At 43.3% G+C, this 26,960-nt stretch overlaps 1 protein-coding gene across 2 annotated transcripts in view; it reads right to left on the bottom strand.

Moving 5' to 3' along the window:
- The window catches only part of EXOC2 (exocyst complex component 2), an 86,695-nt gene that overhangs the window by 4,701 nt on the left and 55,034 nt on the right, over positions 1-26,960 (bottom strand). For both annotated transcript variants that reach the window (XM_082234272.1, XM_082234273.1), the window contains exons 23-25: positions 20,400-20,541; positions 3,348-3,403; positions 2,471-2,593 (exon numbers count right to left, since the gene is read on the bottom strand). In XM_082234272.1, coding sequence (XP_082090398.1) covers positions 2,471-2,593; positions 3,348-3,403; positions 20,400-20,541 — 321 coding nt within the window. The remainder of the gene's footprint in view (positions 1-2,470; positions 2,594-3,347; positions 3,404-20,399; positions 20,542-26,960) is intronic.

Genomic DNA, 26,960 nt, shown 5'->3' with positions numbered 1-26,960 from the left:
TAAATGTAAGGTAAAAGTCCTGGGAAGTGCTTGCATTTATTCTTACCAGGGAGGTTCTGGCCTCTTAATATACAGTGCCACCAAAGAGGAAGGAAGTGCAAAAGGGTGAAGTCTGTCAATATGCATCTTGTTCTCTCCCTGCCCCCCTTTCTGGCTGCTGAACAGTAGCAACAACAAAAGGCTACCCTCCACCCCTTCACGTGCTTTACATTCAGTGATTTTAAGAAGTTCATTTATGTCAGTCTTCTTTACCCTCCAGATGTTTTTGGACTACAACGCCCATCATCCCTGACCATCACTGGCTGGGACTAATGAATGTTGTAGTCCAGCACATCAGAAGAGCACTAGGTTGGGGAAGGATGAAGGGATAAATGGCCTTATATACCTATAGCAGGGGCCAGCAAACTTTTTCAGCAGGGGGCCGGTCCACTGTCCCTCAGACCTTGTGGGGGGCCGGACTATATTTTGAAAAAAAACCAATAACGAATTCCTATGCCCCACAAATAACCCAGAGATGCATTTTAAATCAAAGGGCACATTCCACTCATGTAAAAACACGCTGATTCTTGGACTGTCCGTGGGCCGGATTTAGAAGGCGATTGGGCTGGATCCGGCCCCTGGGCCTTAGTTTGCCTACCCATGACCTATAGTAATTGTATAGCCCCACTACTGATCTTGCAAAAGAACATTTTTTAAAAAATCTACCCTCTTCCTTTGCCCCTTTATCTGATAGCATGGAAAGCAAAATTATGCTGAAGCAGAGAAGAGAAGGCATGCCTGAATGTTGCAGGGGGAGGATTTTTTTTACTGTTGAGGGGCGCATTGCTTTGAGGGCTACATGCCAGTGGTGGGTGGGGCCAGAGTCAAAAGTGGGTGGGATCTTGCACAGTCCTCTTTCATATCCAAACCATGTGTAATGTAATAATTACAAAAGGTGACAAACTGTGGTGCGCTTAAGCGCTTACTGTTAAACTGAAAGTATCAGCAAATACCACACTGCTATATTCTTCCAGCTAGATATTCTAGTTCTACTGAAGCCCATGAAATAAGAAGGAGGTTGGCTTCACTATCTTCTCCGCAACTTGCGATATGCTATTAAAAATGTTTAGATTCCTAACTTCCTTGGGATGTGAGCGAATCAAGAAAACAGAGAAAGCTGAGCTCTGGCTAAATGAATCCAAATTGTTTTTTTCTCTCCAATTTTTTAAATTGATTTTCAACATTTATCACAAAAATAACATAACAAAACACACAACAAAGAAAAACACACCACACTACAACAAACTAAACAAAGAAAAACACACCACACTACAACAAACTAAATACACACAAAAAGAATATCTCTTCAAATATCCAACTCTCATCACATTGATAACTGACTTCCTCGAGTCCCCTCTAACTGAATTTCATTATATCTCCTGTATAACAGTTCTCCAAGTTCATATTTCTAATAAAATTATCTCCTTTCATTTACTAACCTCTTCTCCTTTATTGATATTCTAATCCTTAATATTTACTATCACATATTCTTATTCTACCCCTAGGCTTATTTGTAACTTCCAAGAATTTTCTATTTATATCACAATATTTAGCTAAATATTCTTTGAATTTCACAAATGAATCCAAATTATTAGAGAGCAAAATTTGATCATAGAAAGAGTTCAGTCTCCCCTGGCACTCTGACATGGTTTAATACACTTAGAAAAACAATAATTTGCACGTCACAATGCAGTAACTCTGTGTGGGTGTCAGACACACCAATACTTCTTCAGAAATGAATCTACAGCACCCTTCCATCCTGGAGACTACACTTGATCATTTTTGCATTCACTTGCTCGTTGCAGGCTTCTAAGACATGTCTATTTACACGTACTGCAAATGTGCATTCATTTCATAGCAGTTTAACTGTAATGGCTACCCCGAATTAATTTTTGGAATTCCCAGCTGGTGGGGATGTGAAGATGTCTAGGTGAGATCCCTGTATCTGTGCAGGGGCTGGAGGCTGCCCACACCTCCTCAAACTCTTGACCTTTCCACGTAGGAAGAAAAGGTCTTAAAGGAGTGGTGTGTGTTCAGCTGCACACAGTTAGCCTGTGGTTAGTCTGTGGTTGCAAATCAAGCAGGGTTTCAGATTGTGAAAAGGACTGTAACCATGTTCAGCTAAATGCACTTACAATAGGGTTGCCGTATTTCAAGAAGTAAAAATCCGAACACAAAAATCCTGACATTTTGCCAATTTCCCGAATTTCCCCAAGATTGGAATTCCGTCATTGGAATCCCAGACATGTCTGGGAAAATCTGGACACATGGCAACCCCAATTTACAACCTCCTTCTGAACTTCTTGCTCAATGCAGGTTGGTTGGGGGTAGAGGGAGTGCCCCCTCCATGGATACAATATACAAACATCTGAGCAGGACTTAACTGTGTTTAAAAAGCTACATTTGCTCGCCACTTGTAGAATTCAGTTACCTGCAGAGCACCATTTCTGCTGAAGGATGAAACACATTGCATTAGCCTGCTGAGTTCTTCGGCGACTGCTTCAACAATCCTCGACAGCACTCGGGGTACGAGCTCTTTAGAGATGGCAAATACCTGCAGATTTCAAATTAAAATAATACAACCGAAAGCTCAAAAGCTGGAATTGCTTTTCCCCTCTGAAAGCCTTGTCAGCATTAAGACCTTTTCTCCTGTCTAAAGGTGCACCCATGTTTGGATGGGACACAATCGCCTAGCAGCAAATTTGTGATAGCTGCTTGGGAGGTCTTTTGCAACAAACCAACTTCCCCCAAAGACTTTTTTTTTTGCTGTAAGGAAAGTGATGGAGGAATGCCCTGGAAAGTGTGGGATTAACCCTTGCTTTGACACCGCACCACCCAACCTTTGCACAAATAAGAAGGAATGCTTGTTAAATTGTCATCGGCATCTGGTCTCCCTGCAAACAAGTTGGGATAAATGCTCAATGAACAGGTCATGTAGAAGCAGCCTAATACCTGCCGACCATAAGTGATCCAAAATAGGTATTTAAGAAAGGAAAGTAAGTGAGCACTTGCAATGACCAGTGTCATGCCAGTCTCAAAAAGGAGTGCTCCTATTCTATCCAGATCAGGTCTTCTTCTTCTGCCTCTTTCTAAAATATGGATGAAGTGCTATTGGCAAAGCCCACCAAAGGCCAGGGCCTGCTCACAAGTCACAAACTGAATACCAACAGAGCATAGTCCAGGCTAATATTTATTTGGAACGATTCTCTGGCACTGAAAAAGGCCTGCTTTTCTTGAACTTCCAGTTCCACTGATATGTTTTGGTTTAAACACATTGACACTCGTCATAGATAGTCTGAAAGCCTTACCTCGGCATGCACAGCAATGATGTGAACTAAGGCTTCCTTCAGATAGTTCCTGACACCTGTAATTAAAAAAAAAATACAACAAAATAGTTGGTGATTTTCATTCTGTTATGCTGAAATATCACTTGACATGCCATGCAGGCCTTCTTATCCTGTAACAGGTACAACGTTGACTACGATACCAGCATACAGAAAATGAAAACTTCTCCAAACCACACCACTAAAATCTATTTCCTTTTTGAAAGTGAAATGGAGAAAGGCACATTTCCTTACACAAAAGGTTAAAGAAGCCAGAAGTTCCTAGTCTCGTCTGGCATCCCTTGTTCCCTCCTCTTCAAAATAGCATCAAGGGGTGGTTGTTGTTGTTTTTTTGGTCATTCTTTCAAATACTATTCAATAAAAGGCAGCTTTCAACTGCGATTGTCTTATTAAATAGATCTTACTATTATTAAAGAGAAATATGAGCTTAGAAAACAGGATTGCAGAAATACCAACCATCTCATTTCTAAGCTGGCAATACCAACCATCTCATTTCTAAGCTGGTTGCTTCAAATGTAAAGGTAAAGGTACCCCTGCCCGTACGGGCCAGTCATGTCCGACTCTAGGGTTGTGCGCCCATCTCACTTAAGAGGCCGGGGGCCAGCGCTGTCCGGAGACACTTCCGGGTCACATGGCCAGCGTGACGAAGCTGCTCTGGCGAGCCGGCACCAGCGCAGCACACGGAAACGCTGTTTACCTTCCCGCTAGAAAGCAGTACCTATTTTTCTACTTGCACTTTAGGGGTGTTTTCGAACTGCTAGGTGGGCAGGAGCTGGGACCGAACGATGAGAGCTCACCCCGCCGCGGGGATTCAAACTGCCGACCATGCGGTCGGCAAGCCCTAGGCGCTGAGGATTTACCCACAGTGCCACCCGCGCCCCGGCTTCAAATGTAACTCATGACAAAGGCTGTGCAGACAACTGCGATCAAACAGCCCAAAAAGCTTGTGGCACTAAGCACAGTGAAATCAAGGTAAAAAGAAAGGCCATGAAATTTTCAGCATTTATTTCAACAGAACCAATATTTTACTTGTTACCAATAAATATAAAGAAAAAGTCTAACAAGCTTATAAACCACTTTGAGCTTTCTAAAGACAGGCAATCCATTTTATAAGTAATTAAAATATTGAAACAGACAGGACTTTTCAACAGTTAGAGTGTGTATTAACATAGTAAATATATTTATTCACATTTGCTTATTTCTGTCGCTCTGTTGTGAATATTTTAAACTGAGTTTGGTGAAATGCATTGAGAGCGCATGGGTCTGTTTAGCATTCAAATGGTTCTTTACAATGGAGGGAGATAAGCCAAGTTTAGAATGAGAAAAATAAAACGTGCTACAATAACGTCAGTGATAGCTTATAAATAGAACGGAAAGATATTATTCTGGGGAAAGCAGAAACTAAGATGAACTGTGAATCAGTTAGTCTTTAATTGCAGTCACATGACCTGTTCAAATACAGAGCACAATTGACAAGGAAGAAAAGCAAGAATATTGTACTATTTGTTCCATTTAGGTAACACAGTCAACTAGCTGATCTAGACATTTCATAACCAGTCTTTCATCTTTCATAACCAGATCTAGACATTTCATAACCAGTCTTTCATCTGGCTGTCTGAGTAAACTAAATCAAAATAAAAAAAGATGAAATATATTTTTAAGAGCCAAAATCACTGGTGCAACATCTAGTACACTGATATTAGTTGGCCTATCTTCCCAAGTGATGTGTAAGATTTTTCGGAGACACCATTGATGGAATCTTTCAAGAAGTTGGAGATGGAGTTTGGTCCATGTTTCACAAGCATACAGTAAGGTTGGTAGTACAATAGCTTTGTAAACAAGCATTTTGGTTTCCCTACGAATGTCCCGGTCCTCAAACACTCTGCACTTCAGAGCAGTAGAAAACAACAGGCCTGTCTTCAGCACCCAGTTTGGCACACTCAATGGGCCTGATGCCCGGCTCAGACAGCATCCTTTCTGCCTTCTTATTTTAAAAAGCGTTTTATATGCTGGAGGCTCCTGACTGCGCAAACACATAGTTACAGGTGCAAGATTATATTATCTTTAACTGCAACAAAACCGATTGTTTAACCATGGTAAAGAAGCCCCAATGAATTCCTGTAGGCACAATGAAACAGTACTATGATTTAAGCTAAGCCTGGAAGACCATTTTGTACTGATAAAGAACTAAGAAATGAGTAAAAATCTGAAGTAGGCTCCACAGAATAGTTGTAGGAACAAAATCACATTGCATAAAAGGCTGGAAGTTTTATTATTTGAACTGAGTGCCTGGTTAGGGCACAGAGAAGGAATGCTCTCTCAAGTTTTGTGTTCTTCGCTGTGCTCTGAGGTATCAGAAATGGGTTATTGGGTGAGACGGATTTATGTTAGAAGGTTAATTAAAGTTTCTCTTGCAGCCCCCATCCTAAGCACGGGACTATTGGAGGCAGTCTGGGAGTGTAAGAGGGCATGAACTTCAAACGCTATAACCCCCTCCACAGCCTCCAGAACAAAGAGCGCAAAGAACGGAGTTAAATGCTGCCAAGAGAGCAGGAAAAGCAAGAATTCTTTTTCAACTCAATTTCCCTGTATGTTAAGCTCTTTGAGGTTTGCCCAGTCTGAAGATATGATGAACAACGCTGGCTGAATTAGGAAGTGCAACCTGCACTTCCCTTTGACAAGAGATCTGTAGTTTACCCACACATCCAAGACCAAAACCCCTCAAACCACTTTGAAAAGTGAAATAGCACTGCTTGCCAATTTGCAAAAGACCTATGTTTTATTCGAACGCACTGAGTTGTGGGTGCTTCAGGAGCAGAAGAGCCCTTTCTGCATTCACTATCCTAGTCTGGTTGGGAGCTGTGTGCTGGCATGTACAGCTTCTGAAGGGAAAGATAAAAACCTTCCCCAATTCTCTTGGGTATAAACTCCTGAAGCCTTTGTGGCCTTCTGTACCCAGACCATGACATGAGCGTTACCATATCCTCCAACATTTCTCTGAGGAAAGTCTATGTCAAATTTGTGCGGTCCAAATCTATCTCCTATATACAGCTCATGAAATGCACATCCTACATGTGGCAGAGTGTGGTTTTTTTTAGCACCACCCATAAAATTGGAATACCACACTGCTGGCAGCACAAAGACCCCATGAGCTGGGGATGCTGTGGTCCAAGCAGAAGTCCCTTCCAGAGCTGAAATGGAGGAGGAAAGTGAGAGGTATTTTTGTGGCATCACAGTACCTCTTGAGATAGTTCCTGTGGTGCATATTATTGTCACACTACTCTTCATGGCACTAAGAGCTCTAAAGCCATCTTGTCAATTTCATGTGATGGCTTACTTCTTACAGGTGGAGGCCTGCCAAATTTGATAAGTTGTGTGAGGAATGCTGCACCGAGTTGCCCCTAGGTACGGCCTTCAGTTGGAGTGCTTCTTTCCTTGCCATTTCCCCAGTTCAGTGAAGAGGAGCAGTGATCACATAATGCTGTGAAAATGAGTCTTTCCATTCCCCGCCCCCAACGAAAGAAAAGAAGAAAATAAACGGAGGTGGAGGCAGCACACCTTGAGGTGCAGAAAAGGGTGCTATTTCCTCAGAGTAGACCCCACGGAGATGAACGAACATGACTAAGTTAGATCAAATTCAACAGATTTGTTCTGAGTAAAACATAGTTGAATACCACTCCCAATTAATGTGCAGGTCAGTGTAAAAACTTGTGACTATTGTGCTTTGTGACATGGGTTTTTATCAAGTCTTCCTAACGGCCTTAAAAGAAAAGGAAGCCTTGTAAATCAAGTGGGGTTTTTTTGTCAGTCAGTGATGAACAAGGTATTTCTGATGAAGGTGCAAGTTATAAAAACCATAACCTTCTACATGCAAAGACAGACATAGGCAGCAGATCTGATGTCATGGTATTTGACAGAACTGTCCCCACCCACATGCCTTCTGACTCGTTTAGCAGAAGGTAGAAGTCTGACTGGGAAATTCCCCAGGGACACACAAAATAGACTGCTGTATTCGCCTGAGTAGGAAAATGGATGAGATAGAGAGAGAAGGGGGGAAAATACACCTGATTCTTCACTAAGATACCACACTACTGGCTGGGCAGGTAGCATAGCATTACATTAGAGTCATCCTGTAGGTTCAGGCTAATGTTCAACTATCCAGAATCCTGTTCTCAACCAGCCAGCCTCCTGATCCAGCCACAAGCAAAAATGAACTACTCACATGCAGCTTTTAGCAAAATCAAATTAAATCCCAGCATTTGAAAGAACAGCCCTGCAGGATCAAATCAATGCCCACCTCAGCCAGCATCCTGTTCCCACAGTGGCCAAGGAGATGTCTATGGGATGTCTGCAGGCAGGACCTGAGTACAACAGCATTCTCCTCTGCCATGGGCACTGTATGGCTGTGCTGACTTTCTGGGTCTCCCAGTCTAGCATTTATTATTTGTAGACATCAGGGCCATGACCCAGTCTGACCTGGGGAACAACTGACCTGACCCAGATCTGGCCATAAATCAATTTGGGGTGCAGAGCTAATGCAATAGACAGTTGTTGTTTTTAAAGGGTGTTTTATTTGGAAAATGATTTACTCCTGCTTGGTGCTGGCCTGTAGCCAGCGGGACTGCATGCTCCATGGCTTTGCAAGCATCTTCCTTGCGGAGGAATCCATGCAGTACTTCTACATTGACAATTGAATAGGAACAGCAGGAGTTCTCTGAAATATATACAGTGGTGCCTCGCAAGACGAAAAGAATCCGTTCTGTGATTCTCTTCGTCTAGCGGTTTTTTCGTCTTGCGAAGCAAGCCCACTGACGGATTAGCGGCTTTTAGCAGCTTATCTGCTGATCAGATCAGCTGATAAGTGGCTTAGCGGCTTAGAAAAGGGGGGGGAAGGAAAAAACCCAGCAGGAACTCTCAAGACATTGTCGTCTTGCGAAGCAAGCCCATAGGAAATTTGTTTTGCGAAGCACCTCCAAAACGGAGAACTCTTTCGTCTAGCGAGTTTTCCGTCTTGCGAGGCATTCGTCTTGCGGGGCACCACTGTATACAAAGACAGAGCAGCAGCTCTTTCTAAACCACACTGGGATGTGGTGGTAAGGGTGCATGGGATTCAACAAGGTCACATTTCCAGGGGCATTCAGTCTTGCCTGGTGGGGACTGAAGGCAGGATCTGCCCCAGGACTGTATCTTTCACTGCAATGCTGAGCAAAGGCAAAAGAGAATAGACTACTCCAAAGAGTGCTTGAAGGATGACCCTGATCATGTCAGTGACTGTGCAATCATTCTAGCTTCAGCCAGCTGCTAGAAAACTGCAATGTGCTGGTCTTCCCTCTGCTTTCCTGCACAATGGGGACACAAAATAGACCTCAGTAAACAGTTCCCCATGCCTGGAATGGACTGGGACACCCGTGCAAATTTGTGGCACTCTTGCCAACCAATGCTGGATCAGCCAAGGATTAAGGAGGAAGTTGGAGAAATGCCTCTAAATACGCATTGAAAGGATTAAAGGATACTGAATGCTCAAGGGCACTTCAGCATTTAACATATGGGGTGCTGATCCAAATCCATGGCAATGACTGTGAGAACAGGGACTAGGCATGTTCCAATCAAGTAAAGAGTAAGAGCATGTGATTTTCTGAAGTGTCAACAATTTCAACTGGTACAGCCTCTGGAAGTCAAAGAGGAAGCACTTTGTCAAATCTGAGGCTGTGATACTAACCTCACTGACGTCTTCGGCTGAAAGACCGCACTGTAAAACCTTAAAAGGGTTTCTTTAAATTTCTTGGAAAATGGAACTATCAAAATCGGGATTTTATGAATATGCCACTTACTTGTAAACTGGTGCCACATGAATAAAACTAATAATTGCAAAGTAAGGCCACTGCCTTCCATACTTATGCTCACAGACCCTTGATTATAATTTTGTTCCTCTTCAAGAGAATAAACTTTCCAAGAGCAAAGGAAAAAGGAGATCTAGAGTGGCCATGTTTAGGTTGACCCTGACTGTAATTTAGAACCTGAACAACATGCACAGAAATCCAGAATGAAGAGGTTACAGTTTGCTTAAAACATTTACTGGAAGTGAATGGTGATCATCTGCATGAGGAAGGAAGTATTTTCTTCTATGAGCCATTTCCTGCTTTTAATGGAAACATTCCTCCACTGATCATAGCAGGATCTCAAGATGCTCTGCACCACTTTGCTTTGATATCATAGTAGCTAGAAAAATAAAATGTGAACATGTAGGCCAGCTCTGGAAAGTCTTTGGAGGGACTACCCACCACTTTAATCACATTTCCTGTTTTTAACTCCTTAATTCTAACGTAGTTGTAACCTGACAAAAATAACTTGAAGAAAACAGTTGCTATAAATACCCTAGGGTTCTTTTCTCTCTCCTTGCTTTGAGCTTTTTTTTTAAAAAAGGGGGTTTTCCTTGCTCTCCTGAAAGCAGAAAGGTACCTACTTTGCACAAAAAGCTACCGAGTTCCAGCAGAGATCCCAAACCCCCAGCACCACCGCTGGATGGTCCTCCGACAGGAAATGCAAGGAGAGCCAGTAAAAACCAACTTCCCGCTTTGGCCAGCACAAGTCCTGCGGGAGGAATTCTACCCACATACGTAGGCTGGATTGAACACTCTGATTTTGTGAGCGCAAGCAACATTTCAATAGCAGGAATTGCTTTCTCAAGTAGACACCCAAGTGCAAACCATATGAGATGCAGGTTGCTGGCTGACTTCTACCACTGGCTAAGCCACTAGCATGGTTTAATCTGGAAATGGGCGCCATGCTCTTTTGAGGCAAGAGGCGCTGGAGGACCCATCTCTGTTGATACGCACCTCTATGGAAGATGCAAAGAGCTTAACTATGCATCTTTTCCCCAATCTGGTGCCTCTATTCATTTTTTAAAATGCTACCAGCAGTCTTCATTGGTTTGAAAGACACAAACTAAGTTACTTAAATATCTACTTTACAACACCACTCTATAAGCAGAGAGTGCTTATTCATAAACATATCAGTAATAGGTACATCTTAATTTAAACCCACTTTTTATTTAAAAAAAGGTGCCACCCACCAAAACAAAACAAAAAATAATGCTTTAGTGTTTGGGCATTTAATCCACTATTTCTTTTTATGAACATAAACCATCCACTGGGTGCAAGGTGTTATTTTCTCCAAACCCTCCCATCGCTATGATTTTATAAAAAATTATATGAAAATCTTCAATACACAAACTAGCTGAAAAGTGATAGGCGCTTATAAATCCATAAAGCTGTTAGCTGTTGCCATAATAATAACCTGTCATAGCCTTTACAAGATGAAATGACAGCAATTTTGCAAATGAAGAATGGGCTTAGAGATATGCAATGTTTATGAATTTAGTTTGGTTGTCACTCAAACATTATGAATATTACTTTTTAGAAAAATAAGAAAATGAATCCATTGATCTGAAAAAGGGCTTCATCTGGGGGAAAATGCCTGGAATGTGATGGAGATTACAGAAGCCTAATTCTCTCTGAAATACTTGTCTTCTCCTTGCATGGCCATAAAAATGCCAAAACCTTTGATGAGAGACAGAGGCTATAGTACATTGGGTTTGGGGCAAAAAAATTGGAAAAATTCAATATAGGCAACCAAGTCAGAATAGCTGGGTAACTGGGCAACCATTCTGTCCCTTTTATTGTGTTATGAGTTGTCTCTGAGAAATGAGAATCCTCAAGCAGTCTAGGTTTTCATCTGTTACATAACAACAACACCATTATCCACCCTTCAACCTAAGGTCCCAGAACAAGTTACAATTAAAACGGCAACATTAAAAACAGTTTAAAACAAATCACAATTGCAAAAGTAGGGCGGGTCTTAAAAATATACACCTCAAGTGCCAAAGACCAGAGTAAAGAGGTGTGTCTTCATCATTCACCCAAAAGAGTATAGTGAAGTTGCCAGACGCACTTCTGTCGGGAGTTCCACAACTTAGGCACTGCCCCAGAGAATGCCCTTCCTGCAGCCAATCAGAAGCTGCAATTTGGTTTTCGAACGTTTTGGAAGTTGAACGGACTTCCGTAACGGATTCTGTTTGACTTCCAAGGTATGACTGTTCTTGATTCTGACCAAACTAAGCCTCCAAGGAGTATACACTTTGAGGATACACTTTCCGAGTTAATGCTAAATACATCACTTCTGGTAAATGAGCCCCCACAGCTGCTAGATCAGGGGTCAGCAAATTTTTTTCCGCAGGGGGCTGGTCCACTGTCCCTCAGACCTTGTGGGGGGCCGGACTATTTTTTTTTTTTGGGGGGGGAGGAATGAACAAATTCCTATGCCCCACAAATAACCCAGAGATGCATTTTAAATAAAAGCACACATTCTACTCATGTAAAAACACCCAGAGATGTATTTTAAATAAAAGCACACATTCTACTCACGTAAAAACACGCTGATTCCCAGACCATCTGTGGACTGGATTGAGAAGGCAATTAGGCCGGATTGGGCCTTAGTTTGCCTACCCATGTGCTAGAGGATTGTGGAAATTTGTGCCTCAGGCTATTTAGACTTGTCTACCCATGTACTATCTGAAACCAAAGGGGCGCATTAGTTGCCCAATGTGAAATATATTTGGCATTATTTTCAGCTCTCCCACCCCACTAAAAGATATAACTTGGGGTTCAAGGTTACCATTGTGCCAATAATAATACTAATTTCTGTTACAATCTGCTTCCAGAATTTGTGTACACAGTTACATCTGCCAGTATGTTCCTTGTACCTTACAAGCCTGCTAGCTTAAGGGGGAAATAGCTACTACAATTTGTGGTAGACCACTTTCAAATTAATCTTCCTAACATTAGCAGACACAGACCCAAAGGGGCAAATGGACCAAGGAGTTGAAGCTGGCATGCCACACACGGTTCCTCGCCTCTCTTTTATTCTCACAACAACGCAGTGAAGCAGGTTAGGCCAGTCACTATCTCGCAGCCTAATGTCACCCAGTGAGGCTCCTAATTGACTTGAACCCTGGTCTTCCCAGTACTAGCTCAACCCACACTGCTACACTGGATGCTATGATTCAGAACAGACAGAAGGAAATACTTATTCATATAGGGCATAATTAAACTATGAAATTTCCTACCACACCAGGTAGTGAGGGTCACCACTTAAAAGACAATTGCAGGAATTTGTGGGGGGATAAGATCATCAATGGTTACTAGTCCAGGATCAGAGGAGGAGGCCTCTGAATGCTAGTTGCTCAGAAGCAATCGTTGGTGAGGGCTATTCCTCTCATGCCCTGGGGTTCTCATAGGCATCTTGATGGCCACTGTGAGAAACTGGATGCTTCATTTGTTCCTTTGTAAAAAAATTACTAAGACCAAATACATGCTACCGCTGCTGAGAACTCAGGACTATTTATCATCGTGTGTGTGTGTGTGTGTGTGTGTGTGTGTGTGTGTGGAGACCCAACACAAATGTTAAAAGGTCAGTTCCTGGTACAGGAGAAGAACTGGATTAATTAAAAACCAGTGGGTTTCTAGGTATTAGGTGCATAGAGATATTTCAAACACAAAAAGAAGGCTTGGGACATCCCAAGATCTGAACAAACATGAATTAGGGTTTCTTTTTTTAAAGGTGGACTTTTGTAAACCACTTCGAATTTCTGCAAACTGCCTACGGATTTGCTCACAATCGCATGGTATACACCTGTTGTGAAACAAAGTGATACAGACGGTGCCAAGGATACTGTTTGTGCTGCTGAAATTGTGAATTCCATATGCACAATGTCAAACACTCTGCCACTGCATGCAAACTATACAGTGCAACAGACACATATATGAGTATATGTCAAATCTCTATTTACTCTTCTATTTCAAAAAACTAATGGGATGATCATGGGAGCCAGGAATGCATGTAAGCAAATACATGTACATACTTGCTGCATAAGAGGCTGAACCACAAGCACAAATGGAATATATATGTGCCCAATAGATTGTCCCACACTGAAAGGACGTATGTGGTGTGTGGGAATCACAGAAATTCAACTGCAGTAGCTCAATCTCAAGGGCGCACACATGTATTTCCAGTCCAAAGGAGATTGTCTGCATGGAATCACATGTGCAAGGAATTTCGGGGAAGAGAGAACTGGGCCATGGGAGTTTTTGTGTGAACTGACCCTCTTGTTCTGTGTGCATTACTCGGTTCAGTTATTTACAGCACAATCCTAATCAGGTTTACCCAGGTTTACTATTGAATTAAATGAGGCTTACTCCCAGGTAAGTAGGATTAGGATTGCAGCCTCAGTTTTCGCAGTCAAATTGTAACGCCCATCCTTATCTCAAGACTGCTGCATGCATTAAAGTCTGCGCAAACATTGGCAGCCTATTAAGATCTCATTATGCATGTTCAGATATTATGCTTCCTGAAAAGAATGTCATCTCTCAATGTGTTTGAAGATTTTAATAGTGAGCCCAATGAGATGCGAACAATTAATTAAATGCCACAAGGTAATAAGACAAAATTGCAGTTTAGAAGGATTGAACTGGCAAACTTTGATAAAAATGGGATACTTTTACACACTATGTGCTACATGGTTTCTAAGTAGCTTCCTATTTACCCCACTCAGAGGGAGACTACACAACTTTCCTAGTACACACCTTTAAATGTTTTTAGCAGTTCACGCTTCATTTTCTACTTCCAAAGAATCATCATCAAAATGAACCATAATCTTATATACTTGGGAGAGTGGCAGAATGGAAAGTGGTTTTTTTTGTAGTGTGAGCTATGGCACTCAGCTCAACATTTGGAACTTATCTAACCTTATGAATGAAGTAAAGAACTGGAAAGCTGAAGATTTTTCACAGTTCAAAGTTAGGGGTTTAATAATTCTGAATCACTCCAAGCTACAGAACAAGTCCAGAGCTCTAATCTCATCCAAACATTAATAAAATTGTGAAGTGTTTCATTAAATTGAAATTGCTAAGCAGAGTGTAGAGAAATTTTAAAATAATGAAATGTTTGCTATTACAATGGCCCTGCTATACTGGTTAATGGATCATTCGATCTCCCAATATTACAGCTTGGCTCCAGACTAAGGTTTACATTCAATTCACCAGCCAAGGTTTTTTTAAACCTAAAACTCCACCAAAAAAATTATGGATCGAAAAACATTATGTTGAAAGCTACTAAAGTCATGTGTTGGGAGGAAAACCCCCCAAAACAAACCAAATTCTTTTCCTGTTGCCCACCAATAAACTGTTTTCATAGTTTAACTTACCAGTGAACCCAACTCTGTAAACTGAAGAGTGCCTGAGAATACTCTAATGTAGTAAAGGAGTTCACTGCTATGATTGTGCTTCAAAACAAAGATTCAAACAGTTCATTTTATTTCTTTATTTATGGGGGGAAACGTCAAGCTTAGCAGTCACTTCAAGGTAGCCCATCCAGAAAAAATGGTAATTGCCTACAGGTAAATTGTTAATTTTATTTATTTGCATTTATATTTCACCTCTGCTTCCCAGAAGTCCAGGGTGCTATTGTCTCTGGTCAATCAGGTTTTGCAGCTGTGCAATACTCCCCCCCCCGCTACAAAATCTTTTTGACTCAACTTGCCTGCAGGTCTTCTGATTCTGTGCACCATAATCATCACACAAGCTGGGAGGTGGGGAGGGGAAGAGCTGCATGGACTATTGTATTAGGTAAAGAGGTAAAGGACCCCTGGACAGTTAAGTCCAGTCAAAGGCGACTGTGGGGTTGAGATGCTCATCTCACTTTCAGGCCGAGGGAACCAGCATTTGTCCACAGACAGCTTTCCAGGTCATGTAGCCAGCACGACTAAACTGCTACTAGCGCACGGAGGACCGTGATGAGTGCCAGAGCGCACGGAAATGCCGTTTACCTTCCCATCGCAGTGGTACCTATTTATCTACTTGCACTGGCATGCTTTTGAACTGCTAGGTTGGCAGGAGCTGGGACAGAGCAACAGGAGCTCACCTTGTCGCAGTGATTCAAATCGCCGACCTTCTGATTGGCAAGCCCATGAGGCTCAGTGGTTTAGACCACAGCGCCGCCCACGTCCCTACTATTATTCTATCTGGCAGGGTGGAAAGCAATGAGAAAATATGGGGGCCAAGATCGCACAGGGGAAGTCTACGATACTGGATCTGACCCGTACATTTAATTCTTTTACCACCCTTTTGAATTAAATACCCAACACAAGGAATCTAACAAAAGGACAATATGAATGAACTCTCTGTCCTTCCTATGGCAAAATGACTGGTATTGATGAACTGGAAGATATGTACAAACTCGCTACACATGAACAAGTTGCATACAAACACAGATTTGCCATGGACAAATTTAACAATGTTTGGAATTCATTTTTATAAATACCATATTAGGTTAAGGTCTGGTTAGCTACAGTAACAATTTCCCCTCTTTTTTTGGTACACAATATCTTTTTCTGTTTTGTTTTCTTCATGGGTACTATTTCTTGTTTCTTCTTCTTTTTGTGTCTTTTCTTACCCTGTGCACTTGTAATTTTGTACTTTTTGTTTTTCAATAAAGAATATAAAATAAAATAAAAACCACGGTGAAGTGTTTAGTCAATACCTGGAAGGTAACTATACATCCCTGGGCCCATGCAACTGCCTGCTAATAAAAGCAAGGGTTATATATTTACACAACATTTTAAATCTTAAATAGAAGGGTTTAAACAACCAGTATTATATTAGCACACAGAATGATAGAAGGAACTTAAGTTCCAAATAAACGTGACCTCAAAATGAAAGAATATTATATTCTGTCTTCTTTTCTTACTCATCACCTCTCAAAATTTTCTGAGTTACGGTGGTTAAACCTAGTATATTTTTTGTGCGCAGGGGACTGCCATAAGACCAAAATTTCACTGTCTTTGCCCACTATTGATCCTGGATATTGAGAAACTGTTGAGATGGCAGTGCAGTGAAGCTTGGTTTGGGAGAAAGCAATGCCCCTTGCACTACAAGTATGTTCATATGATTTGTGAGACTTCATAGTAAAGCATTGTGTTCCTTTCTGTGGGTGCTAGGGTTGCTTGCCCCCACGCCATTAGCAAGCTGCACATGCAATGGTATAGTTAAGCCATTGCTCTGTGCACCCCTGAGCCACCAGGACTCATACTGACTGGCTGGCCCTAAGCAGAATCAGTGCCAAATGGATCTGAGCAGAAAGACTCGTTCTTAGGTTCCTCCTCACCTACAACCGTTTCAACCATTTATGGTTCTGTCTCTCTTGTGGATACAGCACCAAACACATGCAGCCTTGGGCAAGTCACAGTTATCATGTTGTTCTCAGTCTGTAAAATGACAATTATAATGGCATCCCACATACATAGGGTTGCTGGGATGGGAAAACTCGTGCAAATTTTAAGTTGCTTTTAAAGTGTTTTCCTCTTGCTGCGATTTCTGATGCTCGCCCTCGCTTTTTCTGCTGCTACATTCCCTTGCACCCATCCCAGCCTCTCTCCATTGCATGGCTTTTTCAGTCCTTTGCCTCCTGTCTGGATCCCCACCCCGTACCCTCTCTTCCTCCTCTGGACCCTCTTCCTTTCCTTCCCTCTTTTCCTCTGCCAGGATCCATCTTCCTCTTCCATTCTTTGCCTTTCTCTGCTTTCCAGACTCCTCCCTACCTCACAGCGCTTCCACAGAGCATTGCAAAAACAGTGCCAGGGCTGCGGAAGCATCCAAGAGCCCTTACACTGCCTTCTCAAAATCAGGCAGGCTATGGGAAGGAGGCAGGATCTACCCCTCGCTCAAAAATGCAAAAAAAGAAACCCTCAACAACTCTGTCCAGATTTTCACTTTTAGAAATATGGCAACCCTACACAAGTCTATATTTACGGGATTAAATCCTCCTCTCCTGTCCACTGAAATCTTATCAGTGGAAAGGTGCAAGGGGTACCCTTTTAAGGATGAGATTTGGTGGCAATGAAAGCTCAAATGCCCAGTAAACCCAATTTGAATGACAGGTACAGGAGTTGTAAAGTTCAGGGTACCCTGTTGTGTCAAGTTTCTAAAACAAAGTGTTGGCTCAGTGACAGGCACTAAACCATCCATCTTGCCACCCCTTGCCTAGCACCTCTGGGTATGTTGCCTGTCAGAGCAAAACCACATATTATTCAAGAATGACTGCAATGCGTTCTACATGGGGATACCTTGTAGAAGGTAACTTGGAAACTACAATTAATCCAGAATGCAGCTGCTAGACTGATGAGTGGGAGTGGCCGCTGAGACCACATAACACTGGTCCTAAAAGATCTACATTGGCTTCCAGTATGTTTCCAAGCACAATTCAAAATGTTGATGTTGGGTTTTTTCCTGTATTTTTGTTGGAAGCTGCCCAGAGTGGCTGGGGCAACCCACTCAGAAGGGTGGGGTATACAAACCAACCAACCAACATTATTATTTCTGATTCTAAATCTCTTGGTAACAGTTAGAGCAACAGTGGCATGTCACTGGAAGTTGATGACTATATCAATGTGTGCATAAGGAACTCTGGGACAAACATCACCACAGAGAACAAACTTGCACATCAAATTTATTATGAAAAAGGTGACACAAATCAGATCCTACTGGATTAACTAGGACAACTCTGCTAGGGTAACTGATCAGCTGCCATTTGGCTCCTTCTCTCTCTCAACTGCATCCATCCTCACCTCTCTGAACCATTTGCAATCAAGCTGGTCATTCCTACACAACTTAAAGGATTGATGCCACAGTTTCCAAGTTTCTCTCTTTTGTCTCCATTACTTTTTCCTTTGGGGGGTCTTCACTTTTAGACTGAAAACCAGAGGGCAGGGACAGTCTTGTTCTTAATCGGTTCACAGTGCTTAGTAATTATAGGCAAGTGAGAAATAACAACTCCTTATCACAGATCACAAATTTACTATTGGAATGAACTCATCTTACAACTTACTGAAATATTCACATAAGTCTGTCCAAGAACTCCGGCTAACCGTATGACAACTTTCACCCCTATTCTTCTCTCCTCCCTTTTGCTTTCCAGTATGTTGATTCCCTCGATACCTGATTGCATCAGATTTTGTATCTGAAAACTGTCTATAAGTAAAAAAAAAAAAGGGGGGACAGCTATGTGGTATTTTAAAACACTAACACATTTCTGACATAAAATTTCATAGGTAAAAGCTACTTCAGCAGACGCAGGGGCAATATCCCTAAAGAGAGAAAAAAGGTTTCCCCGAAGACGTCTCAAGTAATAAACACTTTTACTTTAAGTCTTTCAGACTTTGGTGTCTATAAGGACTTCATTTGTTTTTACAATTAACATTAATTTGTATTTGAAAAACAGTTCTGTTAATATCCTGTAACACTAGCGGGGATCATTGTACTGGCTTTCACTGGCACAATGGTTTCACTGAATACAGCCCTAAGTGTCATAGCTGAGAGGGGATCTGATTTTCTGTTTCCTTGGTCTATTCCCAATGCTCAGCCCATCTGTGGCAACAGTTCCTAAGCCCTACTTAGCCAAGCAACAGTTTGCTATAGATTTAAGTATGCCATCTAATCTAGGTCAAACGCTGAAGCTCTACTGCAGAAAGCGAAATACAGATGTACCACACTTCATTTGATCAAGGACAGCAGCGGCACGTCCGAAAGTACTGAGTAATCAAGCGGTTCATATGCATACACAAACCTTAACACATCTTGACTATTGACACTACTTTCAGCAAAGCACGATGTAAATGTCTGTAGACCTGGACCTATGTTATATCGAATATGCTTGAAAATTAGTGTGGAAAATGGATGTAGAAAGGAGGTAAAAAGTGATACGTTATTTCAAGAGTCCTGTGTACATGTGCCTCAATGCACATATGTAGATTTTGGAGGAAAAATCTACTTCCAGTAGCAAGCTTCCTGTGCAATGCCAGATAGCACTCAATAGGTTCCTGTGTCTGAGGCAGGAAGTCAAGGTGTACTCAGCAAGCCTTAAAAATCAATGTTGGCCAAAGTCTCTCGACCAAAGAGATGCTTATTGGACATTCTGGAACACTCAGTTTCATAACACATGCAGCCTCGCCCCATCCCTGTTTCCTTGGGAGAAACCCTTGCTCTGCTCAATGGGGCTTACTCCTAAGTAAAAGTGGGGACAAAACTGCAGCCTAAAAAATATCGCTGCAAACTGAGAATTGCATTAGCTAACATTGTGAGAGGAGGAACCGCACTGAGAGATCCACCAATGTAGCAACTTTCAGGATTCCTGAAGTTCATGGCAATAGCAGGATTAGCACGATGGGCAAAACTGCACATAAGTTGTAGGCTGGTTCTAGCACATTACACTGTTCCTGCTTCACAGTCTCCTGCTCCCTGCTGCCACAAAGTGGTAGCTGCAAGAACTTCAGGCATGCCTCAGCATGCGCCCAGACTGGGCAGAGATGCTATCACTAGACTACAACGTACCAAACTTTAAATAACTTTTAAGATCCTTGAGTGTTTATATTTTTAAACGAAACTCAATTCTAAGTAGGCACAGATAATTTGCTTGTTAAATATATGCTTTGATGAATAGCGATCTTTTAAAAAAAAATAATACTGAAAATAACACCCATTACATATTTTATACTTAAACACGTTTATACCAGTTTCTTTTATCATCTGAGGGAGTGGGTCAGGTCAAGCTTCCCTCAAAAGTGCTATTCTCACACATTTTCTTACACAATGGCTTTCTGGTATCATACACAAGTGACCAGATTTTATATAATGGATTTGTAAAAAAACAAACAGCAAAGTTGTTTTTCATAACTATTCAAAAATGTATGAAAAATGAAGGTGGATGATAACAAAAACAACAATTCAGAGAGATTAGCACTGATAGAAGATGCTATAATTATATGGGTTATTTGAAAAGCATTCTAAGAATTAAATACAATGGATCCACTGAAGGAAAAAAGCTTTAAGTAGTGATATATATATATATTTATTTTTTAAAAAATCATATCTGTTTCTACTACAGTTTCAGAGGCTTAAAGATTCCTACCTGTTGGAGGAAGACAGTCTTTCCAATCAAAATAACCTGCATAAATGCCAGGTTCCAATGAGCCTACTATTGGATCAGCCTTTAGTTCAATGTACATTTCAAACAGTCGTTGATCAAGTTCTTTTAGTGAGTCCATACTAACCTAAAACAAAAAGGTACAAATATGATTATTTACAATAGTATTATTGTGTGTAAATCTCCTCTCATTTACTAAAAAAAGCCAGGCATCTAATACTTTTATAATGTTATACAATGTATATTTTGGAAGTCAATATTTCTGTTTTAAAAAAATGAACAAAGAGCCAAGCAGCTTCATAAGAAGCTGGCAGATTCCTCAAAGTCAGATGGATGGTATATTTTGCCAGCCAGAATAGTATATATTCCTTAATCATTCACTTGGACTGAGATGTTGTCCTGCCTGATAGGACATGCGGAAAAGCTTCTACCTATTGATTTCTCTTCTTTTTATAGAAACCTGTCTGAGTGAAGACCCAGAAATTTGGTAGTAAGATGAAGGGCAGCTAAGAAATCCTTTTACAGGGAGGCTCTCAAAATGCACAACAGAGGACATTGGCTCCAATACTTCCCCAGCATGAAGGCACCGGGAATAAATTTGTGACAACCAAAGGGCAAAATTAAAAGTATGTTGGACTGGGCACTTATGGATGATGTGCATCAAAGCCTTTATTATATTCAATGCAGGTGAAGCTGTGCTGAAACAAGAATGGGAATAATAATGACAAAATTGTAACATCACAGATGTCTATATAGTATGATTTTGAGTCCTAAAGACTAGCCATCAGACTTTGTAAGTGTGAAAGAAGCAAAGATTAAAGGATTCTATCAAAAAGGACACTGCAGGATAGCTCTATTTAGGTTTAAACCAACATTAGTCAAACCAATGGACAAGTAAGACTAGGTCAATATAGCTAAAAATCATGCAGCAGTACAAATTACGAGTAGTAAAATACAATAGAGATCTGGTAGATATAAATACTGATGGGATGGTTGCATTTTGCCTCTCATGCCAGCACATTCCCTGTCTTTCTTCCTTAGCACAGAGAACTAGGGCTCAAAGAAAAGGAGAGTTCTGCATGCAGGTGCCATAGTGATGCACTATGTTATTTTTCTGGCACATCTAATTTCCAAAGGGCTGGAACAGGCTCCAAGAATAGAGCTGTGATAGTACATGTGAGCAGGGTGGAGCAAAAGGATGGGTGGTAGGTATGTTTTGCTACTTGGCTGCATGTTGGGGGCACCTTCCACGTACCCTATGTGAGGGACAAATGTTAAGGTTGAAGAAAAGGAATGGTTGAATGTAATTTACAAAAATAGAGTCACCATAAATACAGCTGTTTAGAGATGCCTTTGTTGTGTCCTAGAAAATGGCAACAGTAGCAGGCTTACTATGAAAAGTATGCACACTTCTGTGTAAGAAACTAACTGTATAGTCCTAATAAGTCAAAATATTGCAGATTAAAAAGCAAGTTATTAATTTACAAAAAGTCAGGACAATGAGACATCATCTCCCGCCCACTTTTGACATTTCTCTTCTTTGTTAAGAAGCAAAACCCCAGCACTTGGCTGTGGAGTTTACTTTTTTTTTTTAAAAAAAATGTTTTATATACCTTTGGAATTTTTTAATGCCACAAAAAACTATTACAACTATGTACCACAGACTAAAATTGTTCATAGAAATTTGATAAACAGATGAACATGAATGCAGACGCCTTCCCTATCGTGAGCTCAAAAAGCTGAGCCTTTTTCATTTAGAGCAAAAAGAAGAAAAAGAAGGGGGGGGGAGAGAAATTAAAGAGGTTTATCCAATTAGTAACAAAAAACAAGTATTATCTTTCTCAAAGCATCCACTTAACATACATTTCCAGCAGGTTCAGAACAAGCAAAAGAAAATGTCATAATCCAGTCCGTAGGCTAGATTTCTCTGACCCCATTTTTTCTATTGCATTAGCCTGATCTGTTGCTTATCAACAGATGGACCCCAACAGTTGGACCCCAATAGGCTGTGTCAGGGAACTGACATCGGAGGAAAGGGAAGTGGTAAGGCTCCCAGAGACTGGGAGAGAGTCAACAGCCAAAGCAGGGACCAGCAGGGGGAGCGCGGGGTCTCTGGAGGAGGATCTCAGTAATGCTGAGAGAGACGCAGCAGCCCAGGCAGGAAGCAGCAGGGGAGAGAAAGGGGTGAGAGACACTTCGAGCGAAAATAGCGGGGAGGTGTCAGAAGCAACTGCAGGGAGACCCATGCTTCGCCGGAAGCTGCCACGTCGTGAGTCCAGGAGACGCGTTTCCGTTAAGGAACTTCTTTGCTGGAAGCGCTTCCGCAGACAGCCACTGTCAGACTCTACTAGTGACTAGAGCAGACATGTCTGAGGAGCTCTGTCACACACAGAGGTTTGTGGGGTCGCACAAACTCTGAAGGGGCACAATTTTAAGCACAAGCAGCTAACCATCCCCTGACAGCAGTCTGACAGTCTCTGTACGCTGCCTGTGCAGGAGAAAGCATCATGAGCAACCCAGTCGGAACCGGAGACGCAGGGGTTGGAGCTGGTCCAAGCTTGGAAGAAAGGTATCAAGCTCTGGAGGTCCAACTTGCGCTGCAGACGGCGAGGCTCGAGGAGAGAAGGGCTCAGGATGCTGACAAAAAGGGGAGAACCACTCAGTTCCCCAGAAAGGTACCAGGATTGGTGCAGAAGTTTGGGGGGGACCCCAAGGATTACCATGCCTTTAGGACTGAGATGCAATATGCTCTGAATGTGCAGTTTGATGAGTTCCCTGATGAGGAATCGCGAGTTGCGTTCGTAATTGGGCATCTTGAGAAGGGGGCGCGGGACTGGGTTCGACCCCTGATGGCAACGCACAACGATATCCTAAAGGACACTATGAAATTCTTTCGTGCAATGGATATCATGTTTTCCAGCGATATTGAGGAAGGGGTGGTGCGCAGACAGCTAATGGCTTGCAAGCAGGGAAGCAGATCTGTCCGTGAGTACTGGACTGAATTTACCATGCTGATTCACAGATTGGGGTGGGATTTATCGGCAGCACCCATTCAGATGCTATTTGAAGAAGGTCTTTCTTCAGCTGTGAAAGACGAGCTGGCCAGGAGCCCCAGGGCGGTGTCTATGGATCAGCTGACCAAATCTGCGCTGACCATTGGAGCGCGCCAGGAGGCAAGAGCCTTGGAGAGGCGGGAAGGGAGAGGGGAACGTTGGAAGGAGTTACGCATTCCAGACATTCCTGAGCCAGCTTTCCCGCCGGCAGAGCCGATGGAAATCGGAACAGCCCGCGCGCGCGCAGTTTCAAAGCCCAGTGAGGGGGCGAAGAAGGAGGGAAAGGGAGCCCGGAAATGCTATCTCTGCCAACAGCCAGGCCACTTTGCCAGAGTCTGCCCCCAGAGGAAGGAATGGCAAGGGATGGTGGGAGCTGTTGAGGGGGAAGAGCAGGGAGAAACGGAGCAGGTAAAAGCCAACGCCTGGTTGCCAGCAGGGCACTGCAGCCAGGCCAAAGAGCAGTGAAAGTGCCCCTTCCCCAAGTGCCAGTGCCAGAAGCTCCTCGACCTGCTCTAGTGATTGAAGTGTCGCTAGAGCTGCAAAATGGACACCCCCTAAAAATAAAGGCGCTGTTGGACTCAGGCAGCTCCTGCAATTTCATGAGCAAGGAGTTTGCTGCTGAGCACCAGATACAGACTATCCCTTTAAGCAACCCCCTGCAGGTGACCACGATCGATGGCAGGGAACTGTTGGGAGGAGGCGTCAGCTTGCAGACCGTCCCAATGATAATGAGGGTGGCAAGGCACACAGAACTGATAGCGTTTAATGTGGCCACCTTGGGAGGCGCTCCCATTATTTTGGGAATGAGCTGGCTAGCCCTACATGATCCGCTGGTGGGCTGGCATCAAAGAGTGGTTTCCTTCGGTTCCGCACACTGCTTAGAACACTGCAGGGCGGAAAAGGGGTCAGCAGGGGCCCAAGCCACCCTAGCAGGGACGGAAGTAATGGAGAAGGGGAAGGTGCCACCACAGTATGCTGATCTCAGCGACGTGTTCAGCGAGAAGGAAGCGGACCAACTACCCCCGCATAGGCCCTTTGATTGCCAGATCAATTTACTCCCTGGAGCACAGCTTCCTGTAGGCAAGTTGTATGCCATGTCAGACAGGGAGATGCAGGAGTTGCGAGCGTTCATTGACAAGAACCTGAAGAGAGGCTTCATCAGAGAGTCCAAGGCAGCGGGGGGTAGCCCAGTGTTTTTTGTGGATAAAAAAAACACGGACAAGCCGAGGCTGGTATGTGACTTTCGGGCCCTAAATGCAGTGACAGAGCCGGCGGCTTTTCCTATGCCCAGGATTGATGATATTTTGACCAGGGTGCGAAAAGGAAAGATTTTTACAAAGCTGGACCTAAGGGGGGCGTACAACCTGATACGTATAAGGAAAGGGGATGAATGGAAGACCACCATGTTCACCCCTTTGGGGGCATTTGAATACCTCGTTATGCCTTTTGTATTACAAACAGGCTCCGCGTGTTTTCAAGCCTTTATGAACCATGTACTGGGGCCTTTGCTCTACAAGAATTGCGTGGCCTTCTTAGATGACGTGTTGGTGTATTCGGAGAATGAGGAGCAACATGTGAGAGACGTCAGAGAAGTGTTGAGCAGGCTGCAAGCCAACAGACTGTGGGTGAAACTGGAGAAGTGTCAGTTTCATACCAAGGAGGTGGAATTCCTGGGGTACCGCTTGTCAGACAAGGGGCTGGCCATGGACCCCGGCAAGGTTCAAGCGGTGCTGGAATGGAAAACACCCAAGACCAAGAAGGATGTGCAGAGGTTCCTAGGGTTTGGAAACTTTTATCGTAAGTTCATCCGAAACTTCGCCCACCTGACGGCGCCCATCACGGACTGTCTCAGCAGCAAAAAGAAGTTTGTTTGGACGGGGGAGGCGGAGCGAGCGTTTGAGGAACTGAAAAGGGCCTTCGCCTCTGACGAACAACTTCTACATGTGGATTTACAAAAAAAGCTGAGGGTCGAAACAGACGCTTCTGACAGAGCCATAGGGGCGGTGCTTCTTCTGCAGCCGGGGAAGGAGGGGTCAGAGTGGCGACCGTGTGCCTTCTTTTCGCGAAAGCTGAACAAATCTGAGAGAAACTACACGGTGTACGACCGGGAACTTCTTGCGATTTATGAGGCCTTCCGGAGATGGAGGCACCTACTAATTGGTGCACAACAGAAGGTGCAAGTGTGCACGGACCATAAGAATCTAGAGTATTGGAGAACTGCGCGAGTGCTCAACCAAAGGCAGTTGAGATGGGCCCAGGAGTTCTCCAAATTTAACTTTGAGATTTGTTACGTACCAGGCCCGGAGAACGTGAGGGCGGACGCTCTCTCACGCAAACCTGAATATTTGGAGGGAGAGGGTGCACCCGAAGAGACCCATGTCATTCCCGAGGACCGCTGGGTGTGTGGGGCGGCTTTGGTGGGGCAAAGGGAACTGGTAGAGGGAACGGTGCAGGATGAATACGCCCAGGACAAACTCAGGGGTCTCAGGAGGGAGGGAGACAAACCCGGGGGTTTTGAGGAGAGAAACGGGGCGTTGTACTACAAGGGAGCGTTATACATACCTGAAGGGGAATTGAGGGAAAAGGTACTCAAGCAACTGCACGATAGCCCCACAGCAGGGCATTTTGGGCAACACAAAACCATGTGGCTGGTTACCAGGGAATTCTGGTGGCCCAAGGTCAGGGAAGATGTGCGTGAATATGTGAGAGGGTGTGACCGATGTCAACGAGCCAAGGGGGAGAGGCGGGCACCGGCAGGTTTATTAGAACCACTACCCACGCCGGAAAGACCATGGGAGGCAGTGGCAATAGATTTCATGACTGATCTGCCCAGGTCCAAAGGGAAGACAGCCATTATGGTTGTGGTAGACCTGTTAACCAAGATGGCCCACTTTATAGCCTGCTCACATGCGGTCACAGCAGAAGAAACCGCTAAATTGTTTGTGGAAAATGTGTTTAGGTTGCATGGTGCCCCCTTGAGGGTGGTTTCGGACCGAGGGAAACAATTTACTTCCAGGTTCTGGAGGAAGCTCATGAGCTTATTGCATGTAGAGGTGAATTTTTCCACTGCCCGTCATCCAGAAACCAATGGGCAGGCGGAAAGAGCTAATGGTGTCCTCCAGCAATATTTGAGGTGTTATGTGAATGACAGAGAGAATGATTGGGTGGAGAAGCTGGCGTTGGCAGAATTTGCCTATAACAATGCAGAGAACGTGTCCACGGGGATGAGCCCTTTTTTGGCCAATCATGGGTGTCATCCCCGAGCCTTCCCAGGGGGGGAGGGGGAGAACTGGAGCGTTCCTGCCGCAGAACAGTTCGTTGAAGAAATGGAAGCGATCCATCGCCAGCTCCAACTTAATTTAAACAGGGCGAAGGAGGAATATAAGAGGCAGGCAGACAAAACCAGAAGGGAAGGGGAAAGCATTAGGGTGGGGGACCAGGTGTGGCTGTCCACCCAAGGGTTACCATTTAAAGGAGGTTGTAAGAAGTTAAG

This window comes from Podarcis vaucheri (genome assembly GCF_965113315.1).
Source record: "Podarcis vaucheri genome assembly, chromosome: 8".
Taxonomy (NCBI): domain Eukaryota; kingdom Metazoa; phylum Chordata; class Lepidosauria; order Squamata; family Lacertidae; genus Podarcis; species Podarcis vaucheri.
Note: the sequence above shows the minus strand (reverse complement) of the source record. Positions and strands in the feature narration are given on the sequence as shown.